Source organism: Misgurnus anguillicaudatus, chromosome 18 (assembly GCF_027580225.2).
Source record: "Misgurnus anguillicaudatus chromosome 18, ASM2758022v2, whole genome shotgun sequence".
NCBI classification, from domain to species: domain Eukaryota; kingdom Metazoa; phylum Chordata; class Actinopteri; order Cypriniformes; family Cobitidae; genus Misgurnus; species Misgurnus anguillicaudatus.
Window position 1 is genome coordinate 31,921,342 of NC_073354.2, and position 12,417 is coordinate 31,933,758.

The following is a 12,417-nucleotide window of genomic DNA, read 5'->3' on the forward strand; positions in this document are numbered from 1 at the left end:
CGGTTTCGTCTGTACAGCCAATCCGTATATTTTGTGAAGCGAAAACGTCCTCACATCACATGTCGGTAGCGTCACACATAGCAGCAACAACAATAACGGCGGACTACGTGATTGTGTTCGTGCTACAGAAGCTACTAAAGCCTACTAGCTTTATTACAGCAAAATCTATTGCTTCTATGCAATTGTGGTAACCAACAAGCGATAATGGACAACACCATACGTTGGTTATGCGCATGCTCAAAGTCTTCTTCTCCGTGTATAGTGTATATCTGTGGCAGAATTACAGCGCCCCATACTGGTCCGGCATATATATTACAGCGCTTTCAGTCGGTTTCAGTGGTTTCGTGTTTACGGATTATTTTTTTAGAGCAAGGAAAAAAAATTATCGGATAGGGAATGCACCGGCTTCGTGTGGACATAGCTTAAGTATACAAGTTGAGTCATAATAAATAAAGTGAAATGACACAGGGAATAAGTATTGAACACACTTTATTTAATACTTTGTAGAAAAGCCTTTGTTGGTGATTACAGCTTCTAGACGCCTCTTGTATGGAGAGACCAGTCGTCTGCATTGCCCTTTCTTCCACACAAATGGTCTTTAAATCTTGAAGGTTCCTTGGGCCTCTTTTATGAACTTTGATCTTCAGTTCTCCCCATAGATTATCTTCAACAACTTCATTGTTTCCTTGGCCTTGTGTTTGGGATCATTGTCTTGCTGAAATGTCCACCCTCTTTTCATTTTCAGCTTTCTGGGAGAAGGCAGCAGATTTTTATCAGGAATGTCCCGGTACATTTCTCCATTCATCCTGCCTTCAATAATATTAAGTCTGACAATACCCCTTGCTGAAAAGCAGCCCCAAACCATGATGCTTCCACTCCCAAACTTAACTGTTGGTATGGTGTTCTTGGGGTGGTGGGCAGTCCCATTTCTTTTCCAAACATGGTGTGTAGAATGACTGCCAAAAGTTCACTTTTGCTTTCATCTAACCATACTATAGTCTCCCAATAATCCACAGGCTTCTCCAAATGCTCTTTCGCAAACTTTAACTGAGCCTCAACAGCTTTTTGTTCAGCATTGGAGTCTTGAATGGTGAGCGTGCATGGAAGCCATGGCGGTTTAGTGCATTGCTTATAGTTTTCTTTGAAACAATAGTATGTGCTGATGCAAGGTCTTCCTGAAGTTCTGCCCAAGTGGTTCTTTACTCTTGGAGAACTCTCCTGATTATTCTTTGGACTTCTCGAACAGGGATCTTACGTGGAGCACCTGCTCGTGGCCAGTTTATGGTGAAGTGATGCTCTTTCCTTTTCCACATAATGGCCCCCACAGTGCTCACAGGAACATTTAACATTCTGGAAATGCACCTATAACCATTCCCATCAAAATGCATTTCAACGATAAGATTACGAAGATCTTGAGAGAGTTCTTTGCTTGTGCCCATCATGAAGTCTTTGCTGTGTGTCTCCTGTGTAATGAAAGCCTTTATAGACCACCAATTAGGACTAAAGCAGCTGATATCAATGAGTACTGATAGGGGTCAGGGTTTCTCTCTCAATACTGACAGATTTCAGGTGATCTCCTGGCTTTCTATGGCATTTTGCACCTTGTTCTCTTCATGTGTTCAGTACTTATTCCCTGTTTCATTTCACTTTGTTTATTGTGACTCAACTTGTATACTTGGATGTTCTGATTTCTTTGTATGAGTTCAGTGTTTGGATTGATGGCTACATCTGGTGGAAATTTCATCTGGTGTCAATAGCCCACTTCGAAATCCCCTTACTGATAAAAATGCTGATGTGTCAAATACTTTTACATTTTTTAAATACATTTTTCCTGCTGTATGTCCAAAACACCTTGTAAAAGCGGATTTTGCATGATATGTGCCCTTTAAAGATGTGGCGCAATGCAACACCTGCTCTGTGACACCCTTAATACCCTCAGTTCTTATTTATTTTTATTGTAAAGAATGACCATAAAATTATTCAAAAATGTGCTCTACAAAAGAAAGGCATAAAGGTTTGGAACTACATGAAGACAATGGCATAATTTTCATTTCTGGACGAAGTTTTCTTCAATTCCTAAGTGATGTCATTCTGTATGACCAGATATTTTAGTGTCGTCTTTATTTGTGTTCTATAACTTCCAAGTGTCTGTGATTACATGTACATATATGTATGCGTCTTCACATGTGTGTTTACTTGTTTCCTGTCCTCCGCGTTTTCTTCCTATTTAGACATCTAGTCCTTTGCTTTCCAAGCCATTCTTTTTCAGTCTAAATTTTCAGCAGCTTCTTCTGGCACATCTTTTTCAACTCATTTTGATTTGATTGGCTGTGAGCGATTGTCGATTTCTCTGATGAGTGTTGCCAGATTGACTTTCATGGGGCGCTTATTAGGAAGCAAACAGGGCTCAACAATAAGGATTTTTCTGCTGGTCCAGTGCAGGCCACAGTTGTAGTTGACCTGCAAATATTCACTAACCTCACTTTAAATGTGTTTATATATGCCTGCATTATTTATAAAAAAAAACATAAGTATCATTTGTAAGGCAGGGATGATGTACATAAACAGACACATGACACATTTTACATACGTGTAATACCGCAGGGGTTCTCAAAATATTTGAGTAGGGGGAGGCTGCAGACCTGGAGCCGGTAGATCTACGCCCCTGACAGTTTTACGCCCCTGTTGTTCCTCATGCGTCCAGTAGGGGAAGGCTGTATATTAGTATATGAACCTAGTCATATTATCCGTTACGTTACGGTTCAACCGTATGATAGCAGCAGAACTTCTTGAAGCGATACGAATTGACCCCTGGAATTTTAGAAAAGTTACATTGTGTTTATCTTCATAAAATGCTATGTAGGACATGTTTTGTAGCTGTATGACGACCTATTGTGAATTGTACAGCAGATATTTCATTTATGATCCATGATTACACAGTACTTTTTTATGCTAATGGCCTAAATATGGTTAATATCTAAATGTAACTTAATATAAATTCACAACATCATATATCAGTCAGTCTCTTGTATATAAAAACAGTTTATAAATAAATATAAATAGTTATATGTGACGTCATCATGCGCCGCTTCCGGGTCCAATAGATTTCAAATGCCACAGGAAAACACGCTAATATACACTCATATCATAATGCAAAACTATTTAAACCCATGATCCTTATTTTTATCTCCAATAATAAAAACCAAGATGACCAGACCTGGACTATATGGATTTTTTTACTGTCTGTGGTTCCGTAGTGTGCAGACTGCAGTGTACACTGTAAGTTTATACAATTTTCGTTTAAATGTGTAATATTAATAAATAGTGCTCATAAACGGTTGTAAATGTTTAAATAGGCTAGTATCCTGTTGTATTTCCCTCTCCCACTACTGGACGCATGAGGAGCAACAGGGGCGCAAAACTGCCAGGGGCGTAAAACTGCCAGGGTCGTAGATCTACCGGCTCCAGGTCTGCAGCCTCCCCATATAGAAATATTTGCGACCAGGGACCCCCATTTACTAAGCATATTCTTACCTTAAAGCATATTTTACACTTGTATTACAGTGATAAACAAAAACACATTTTCTCCTGAATTATGTTAATTCAACTTTAAACATAACTGTTTTAAGATAAAATTAGATTTGGACTCAACAGTTATACTTTTTAAAATATCTTAAAAGCTTTCATAAAATTAGCAGTAGCAAGATTAACATGGTTCTTAGATGGCCTACGTCTCCTCCTTAAAAATACAACACAGTTATATAATTTATAACAAGTTATTTCACGGACCCCCTGGTTAGGCATTGAGGACCAACAGGACCCCACTTTGATAATCCCTGCAATGCAGTATATGAAAAGTTTGGTTCCAAAACGCAATAAATCCATTTTGACTAATTTGATTATTTTTTCGACAAAATGCAATAAATCCATGACCATTTTTTTTCAAAATGCTATAAATCTATTGAATCAATATATATAAATGTGCATTCATCTTTGCCATGTTATATTCATTTAGTTGACTAGTGGTATACACTGATTAAAAAAAACATTAATTGCATTAATCAAAACACTAACTTTGTCATATTACGAACACTGTCTTTGCTGCTGTCATCCTTGGGACGTCGCCGCTGAACTTTTTTGACAGCAATCAGCTGTAAAATGTTTGTGTCCTGCTTGATTTTCATTGACTTTGAGTAAAATAATGGATAGTTTTTCATAAGATCCCCATGGGGTCAATGTGTTAGCATGACAGAAGCTTGATGCTGTCGTCTGAGAACAAGCAACAGCCGGCATTTTCCTTCTCCCGAGTGCCTCTCACGTAAATTATTCAATTCTGATGGCTTATGTTTCTTCCCCACCACAGTAACCACCACAGGTCTATCAATGCCATCAAAAGTATTATTTGTTTTTGTTTGTTTGTTGATCACGAAGTACATAGTAGATAAAAAAAACTATGAATCCGTGTATATATAAACGCGGCCATTATTGTTTAGGATGCGTGGAATGGTGCGATGTGATTTGTTTTAGCGGATTTATTGCATTCTGCAGAGAAGGAGGAGTGGCGTTTATCGGGTTTTGGAAAAAAGGGAGAAAAGATGACAGAATAAACTGACGGATATCGGATTTTGCGTAAAATTAAAAATTTACTTTTTAATACTGACCAAATACAATACTGATTTTGGCGGTAGCTCTTTTTTTTATGTCATTTATTGTCTTTTGGTACCAAACTCTTCACATGCACCTTCATAAATTTTTAAGTCTCAACGGGGCATAAAATTAATTGTAAATTGTTAAAGCAACACTATGTAGTTTTTTTTACCTTTAAATAATGTCACTAAATTTTTTTCAGTGATAGAACAACTTTTAACTGGACAAATTGTACTGTTGCTGCAACCTGATTAGCCTCCTAGCTGCTACAAGCACACTCTGAAAGTGGCGGTGGCGGGTAGGAAACACAGCCCCGCCCCTCCCCCTGCCTGCAGAAGAGTGTCTGATACCAGGCACTGTTGCGCTTTTCAACCACATGGGGGAGCTGTAAGTCATTTTTACATGGAAACTACATAGTGTTGCTTTAAAGAAACATTTAAAAGCAAAAGAAAAAAAACAGGTACATAATACATTTATACCAATGTAATTTTGTGAAACTCATAACCCAGTTTTGCAAATTTCTTATAATTTTCAACCCATTTTGATGCCTCCAATACTATTAGAAGTCAATGTTAAATTTTGACACAATGTTTGCCAGCAAGATGCAAGTTTGGTTAACATGAGATTAATGATTAATGATATTAAATCAGCATTTTTACAAGAATCTTTATTACATCATAGAAAACGAAATGTTATAGATGCTACGAAAGGTTCTTCAAAGCAATGCCACACTCTAAATAATTTTAATTGGGTTGGTTTGACCTATGGTTGGGTGGATATTTGACAGAACCAAGCATTGGTGTATACCGTTGGGTTATAACTCATGGTTAGGTAATAACATCCCAGGATAGGTTTATTTATAACCCAATGGCTGGTTCTTTTTCATATTTACCCAACTATGGTGTAAACCAACCCAATATTTTCTGAAGTGAATAGAAGAACCATTTTTGGTTCCCCAAGGAACCCTTCAGTCAAAGGTTCTATAATGAACCATTTCTTTCTTCTTATTTCTTTCTTAAATAGTAAAAAGAACCCACCCAGTCTCCTGAGGATGCGTATAAACAGCACGAAGTGCAAAACTCGCGCAACACATACGCCAAATTCCACCCTGGCGTGCACACGACACGCAAGTCCTTCCCATTCACCCAAATGGGGCATCTTTTTTTGTCATTTTATTTATTGGTTTCTCAATTTTTTTCTGTTTTTTAAACCATTTTCGCTTGGGTTTTGGGTTAGATTTTAGATTTGCTTAATGAGGTTATTTAATATACAGGTTTCTCTATGTTTTTGTCCATATTTAAGCCATGGTCGCTTGGAGTTGGCGTTAGAGTTGGGGTTTGGGTTAGGATGTCATTTTTATATAACAAAAAGTTGTTCTAACCCTAAACCCAAGCGAAAATGGTAAAAAATAGCAAAAAATTGAGAAACCAATAAATAAAACGACAAAAAAAGATGCACAGTTTAAGTGAATGGGAAGGACTTGCGTATCATATGCAAGCCAAAGTGGAATTTGGCGTATGTATTGCACGAGTTTTACACTTCGTGCTATTTATACGCATCTTCAGGAGACTGGGCTCAAAGAACCGTTTACCACTACAAAGATCCTATAGTGAAACTGACAGGTAGATGTTAAAGCTTCTTTATGGGACTATTCAGCCAAAAAACGGTTCTTCTATGCCATTGTGTATCACTTTTACTATGTTGCAAAACACAAACACAGTGCCAATTCTATCAACCGGTCCGAAACCGTCTCACACTTTCCCCTGGGCCACCAGATCGTACCTTATAGTTGAGCCTTGATTAGCAGATCGTTTCAGATGGTGTCTGAGAGCTCCAAAGTTTGCTTTTCTTGTCGTCCCATGTAGCAAAAGCGAAAGAACGACAAATCAGCCAACCGATTCAGCAGCTCGGCCAATCTTAGGGCCAATGTGGAGGCCTCAGGAACCGAGAGCATCCAGCCCCAGCCCACCCGTCTCGAACCCATACCCAACTCCCCTATTCACCAGCTGGAGCCTAATGCGAGCAAACCCCTGCCCCCACCTCTCCCTCTCACCGAACCCAAGAAATTGACGAGGTGAGGCGCACGTCATCGTAGCAGACGCCTCGCTCTCCGCACCACAGGACAAACACCACGCCCTTTCTTCACTTTTCAGACTAGAGGTGGCTGTGGGTATCCCTTTAATGTGCCGAGCACGATTGCAAAAGTAAAGGGGACTTGCCCCCTTTAGTCCAAATGATTATTTGCATTCACCAGGCTCCACTCTGCTTAACAGAACGCGTGAAATCGTGAATAATGGTTTCCGGTCTTTTCTAAAACAAGTAATTAAGTTGAATAATGAGTGCGTCGGCCTGGTCTTGGACTGGGTTATCATTCCTGTTTGGATTGGTACTGCTAAGAACTGACATCAATTCTCTCTTTCTCTTTGGCTGTCATTGTTCGGAATGGCATACTATCGTACTATTGTTATGGGGTGTGTGTGTATATTGTGTGCAGTATGTGAATGCTCTATATGCATGAAATACTCGGATTAACTCTATGTTTGCCAGTAACTGCGATGTATAACAGCACATTGCACCGGGTACTGTATCCCACGATGCAATACGCTGATTGCGCTCAGCTCACTTGACCATTTAGGACTGCATACTGACTTCTTTTCACATACTAGTGTAGTATGGAGAAAATTAGTATTCCATTCCGAACATAAGAATTTGTAGTTTTTCTATCAGGCAAACGAAAGGGATACCTAAGGTTAACACTGATGTACATGTATGCATAATGTTACTTTCTGAAGTCCCATACATGAGCTTTGGAAATGGCATTGGAATGCAAATGGGAGCATGTGTCACAGTGCATGCTGGGAATTGGTGTCTGTGTCTTGTGTTTTTGTTTGTGATGGAAGTTATATGACTCATTTGTTATGTAACTGTCTTTGAGTGTCCTTCAATATCTCATGTGTGTGTTGCACTACACCGCACTTTTTTTAACGTTTGCACTGTGAAAATTTTAGTTTTGAATATTGTAATAAAAAAATCTGTTTAAATGCATTAAATTACACCGTTTCTGATTTTATGTATTAATGTATTATATACATACAATATTCATTTTATTTTTTTCTTAAATAAACCTCTGCCTATGAATCTGCTTTAACTGGCATGTTGTTATGGTTGTATGCATGTGTTGCTGTGTTCACCTAATGCTCTGTCACTACTGTGGCTGCTTTTGACCTGGAAGTGTCATCACGTCTATAATGCGTCACGTGTTCCTGCATGCATGCTGCTCTGAATGTTAAAGAGTTGCAGTAAGACTTAAAAAAAAACATAATATAGCTTTAATACACAGTACACACAGTCTTTGTTTGGTTGAGGTTGTTTTGTGCCACAGGTCCACAGCCACCTTTCAATGTCCAAGCTGGTTCTTCTGTCATATTCACAAAAAGCCACTTTTTTGAGAATGTAGGGTTTGATCACACAGACTGCATTCATACAATTAAATAGGGTTTGTGTTTCTGTACTGTATCTCAATTGGTAGAGCATTGCATTAGCATTGCAAAAGGTCATGGGTTTGATTCCTAGGATACACACTTACAAAAAAATGCACTGTGGATTAAAGAATCTGCCAAATGCATACGTATTTTCCGGACTATAAGTCACTCCAGAGTATAAGTCGCATCATTTAGAAATGCGTTTTGAAGAGGAAAAAACATATATAAGTCACACTGGGCTATACGTCGCATTTATTTAGAAAACTATTTCACAAAATCCAAGCCAAAGAACAGACATTTAATCTGGAAAGGCAAGTTATTCAAATAAACAATAGCACAGCAGCCTGAATAGGTGTCCGTACATGTTAAAGTAACATGAAGAGTTACATAAATTACATAAATACAGGAGCAGCATAGAGTGGACTCTCACGGTTGTAGACGGTAATGGTTTCTCTTGGTTCATAGTCGCACCTGACTATAAGTTCCAGGACCCGCCAAACTATGAACAAAATGCCCCTTATAGTCCAGAAAATACATTAAATATAAATGTAAATGATTTGAAATGTTGCATTCACATCATAAAAAGTTGCACTGAAAAAAAGCATTGCAACTGATACAGACTTCAGCCTAGAGTAGATTTACATGCACTAATAATAATTAAAATGTTACCCTGGACTAGAAAACCAGTCATAATTCGCACGGGTATATTTGTAATAATTGCCAACAATACATGATATTTGTCAAAATTATCTGATTTTTTTAAATCCAAAAATCATTAGGATATTATTTAAATATCATGTTACATAAAGATATTTTGTAAATTTCCTACTGTAAATATACAAAAATGTATTTATTATTAGTAATATATGTTGCTAAGGACTTAATTTGGACAAAATTTCTCAAAATTTCAGATTATCAAATAGTTACATCTCAGCCAAATATTGTCTTATCCTAACAAATGGAAATCTTATTTATTCAGCTTTCGGGTGATGTATAAATCTCAATTTTTTTTTAAATTACCTTTATGCACTGCAAAAAAATTATTTTCAAGAAAAAAATTCTTAGTATTTTTGTCTTGTTTTCAGTAAAAATATCTACCAATTCTTAAATCAAGATGCTTTTTCTTGATGAGCAAAACAACCCAATAAAATAAGTTTAATTTTAGACCAAAAATGTCAAATTTAAGTGATTTTGTGCATATAAAACAAGCAAAAAAATCTTGAACATTTTTCTTAAACACTAAATTCAAGAAAAATGTGCTTACCCCATTGGCAGATTTTTTTTGCTTGTTTTATGCACAAAATCACTTAAATTTTATATTTTTGCTCGAAAAACTTTCTTGGGTCATTTTGCTCATCAAGAAAAAACATCTTAATTAAAGAATTTTTTAGATATGTTTGCTGAAAACAAGACAAAAATACCTTTTAATAATTTTTTTTCTAGAAAATTATTTTTGCAGTGTGACTGGTTTAGTGGAAGAATATTACCTGTATGAATGGCCTTTTAAAATGCATACCTTTATGGTGCTTTTTTATTTTTACCTAGGGATTTTGGAAGGTCTAACACACATCCACAACTAACAAAAACTTTCTTAATATGCATTTGAAATTGAACAATAAATGCTCACATGCATACTTTTCAGCACAGTTTCAGAAGTGCTGTAATAAAGGCGTTTAACTTTCATATTCCTTTGTCTGGGTGCAGGTAGACGTTGCATTAGTGCTGAACAGGTTGATATACATGCTCGATTAAGTGTTAAATTGAGTTTGCTGCAGTTCAGCCATCTGGGACCACAGCATATAGATTGCATGGAGGATATAAGAGAAAAGAGATGAGGTTTAAAGCCAAGAACACCAATAGCATGAGAAGTTTGACTACACGCGAACAGTGGTATCTGTATGAAAATTTACATTTACTCATTTAGCAGATGCTTTTGTCCAAAGCGACTTACAAATGAGGTAAACAAAAGAAGCAATTATAGCAACACAAGAACAGTGGGTTTTTAATCGTCTTGCCAGGCTCAACTTTTGTAAAATACCTTCACATAATCATGCAAAGTGCTAGATATGCATTTGCATTCGTCCATAGTCTTGGCATCAGATGGCACGATCACGGTCCATCAGATGTATACTCACTTAAAGAAAAGCTTTATAAACCCAAGCTCTAATCTGATCTGGTTTACCCAGCATTGGGTAAACCAGTCAGGTTGTAATTTACCCTATGCTGGGTTGGTTTAAACCATTTTTGGGTCAGATATGAACATTTTCTGTGTTCATTTTAGCCTTGGCCTACTAAAGGGTTAATGGTGCCACATGTTGATCAACAGTAAAAATGAAAAATTTTACATCTTTGCAAAAGGAAAATCTACCAACAATCAAGAATGCATGATAATAAGGTGTCATGGCTCTGCAATCAAAATATGTTGTTATAATGGAAGTCAATGGAACAAAAAATGAACGATAAATGAGGGAGAAAAAAAATAAACTGCACAAAAACAAAAAATGTATCAAAGCCAATGTTTTAGTAATCTTTGACATGCCCAAGACTGAAAAGGTAAAAAAAATCAGTCCACAATCACTTTTTATATTGAAAATTAGACACGTTGTTTTTCCCCCGAAATCAGTGACATCATCTATAAACTTGGCATTAAGAATTAAAGGCGGAGTGCATGATTTTTGAAAAACGCTTTGGAAAATGGAGTCAGACTGAGTACCAAAACACACTTGTAGCCAATCATCAGGAAGGGGCGTGTCTACTTACCGACATCGTTGCCTGGGCTGCGAATGTGTGGGGCGGGTGTTTGTTTGGGTGATTTCAAAATGTCAACATTGGCTTTCAGAGATCATGCACCCCGCCTTTAAAATCATGAAGTTTTTATAAAGATGTGGTAGTTTTGATCAGTACTGAGGTGCAAAAATCAATGTTAAAAATATTTTACAGCCGTTTAATTAAGTGGATGTTTTCATCCACAAACACCACAAAAAGGTAATAAATTTGAACAATGCACAAGGGTTAACCCCCCCCCAAAAAATTGCATTTATCCTTCACAGAAGTAATCCACACATCTCCAATGGGTTAATAAAGGTCTTCTGCGGGTAATCGATACAATTGTGAATTTCAAACTTTATGAGCTATAATAACTAGGTAACTGTCTTTGACAATTTACGCGAGAGTTTTGGTGTACACTGCAAAAAATGACTTTCTTATTTACTGTAGTATTTTTGTCTTGTTTTCAGTGCAAATATTTAAAAATTCTTAAGTCAAGATGTTTTTTCTTGATATGCAAAATGACCTAAGAAAATAAGTCTAGTTTTTAGACAAAATTTAAGTAAATATGTGCATAAAACAAGCAGAAAATCTGGCAAATTTTTCTTGAATTATGTGTTTAAGAAAAAAGTTCAAGATTCCACAAATTCACTTAAATTTGATATTTTTTGTATTAAAACTCGATTTATTCTCTACGATTGTTTTGCTCATCAAGCAAATGCATCTTGACTTGAGAATTTTTAGATATTTGTGCTTAAAACAAGACAAAAAATACTAACTAAGAAAGTCATGGACATTTTTCTTACAATATCACATTGATTACCAGCAGAAGACCTTTATTAACCCCTTGCACTGCAAAAAATGACTTTCTTATTCTGTATTTTTGTCTTGTTTTCAGTTGAAATATCTAAAAATTTGTAAGATGTATTTTCTTGATAGGCAAAGTTACCTTGGAGGATATGTCTGGTTTTTAGACAAAAAATATAATCATTTAAAAATATCTGCCCTTAAAATAAGACATTTTTTGTTGAATTTTTCTTGTATTAAGTAAATTCAAGAAAAAAATCTTATTCCATTGATTTATTTTTTGCTTGTTTTAAGCACAAATTTACATAAATTTGATTTGTTTTGTCTAAAAACTAGACTTATTTTTTCAGGTCATTTGCTCATCAAGAAAATACATCTTGATTTAGGAATTTTTAGATATTTCTACTGAAAGTCATTCAGTGTGTGGATTATTTCTGTAAAGGATGAATGCACTTTTTAAGGCTTCAAAATCACAAGTTGTTCCCTCATTCCTGTTTTTTCTCATTATAAGCTTTCAGAATGTGCTTGTAGCAGCTAGGAGGCTGCTCAGGTTGCAGCAATGGTACAATTTGTCCAGTTAAAAGTTGTTCTATCACTGAAATAATTTTAGAGACATTATTTAAAGATAAAAAATCTACATAGTGTTGCTTTAAGTGTGATTTGGCTTTGAAGTATCTATCTTTGGATACCTCAGTCTTTTTTTCTGCTTGGTAGA

General features: G+C 36.3%; 1 protein-coding gene across 2 annotated transcripts in view; it reads left to right on the plus strand.

Annotated features, from left to right (window-relative positions):
• The window catches only part of fam184ab (family with sequence similarity 184 member Ab), a 172,382-nt gene that overhangs the window by 158,713 nt on the left and 1,252 nt on the right, over positions 1-12,417 (plus strand). Inside the window, exon 18 of one of the 2 annotated variants that reach the window (XM_055187037.2) lies at positions 6,513-6,721. The exons of the other annotated variant lie outside the window; for it this stretch is intronic. Coding sequence (XP_055043012.2) covers positions 6,513-6,721 — 209 coding nt within the window. The remainder of the gene's footprint in view (positions 1-6,512; positions 6,722-12,417) is intronic. 2 annotated transcript variants of the gene reach the window in all.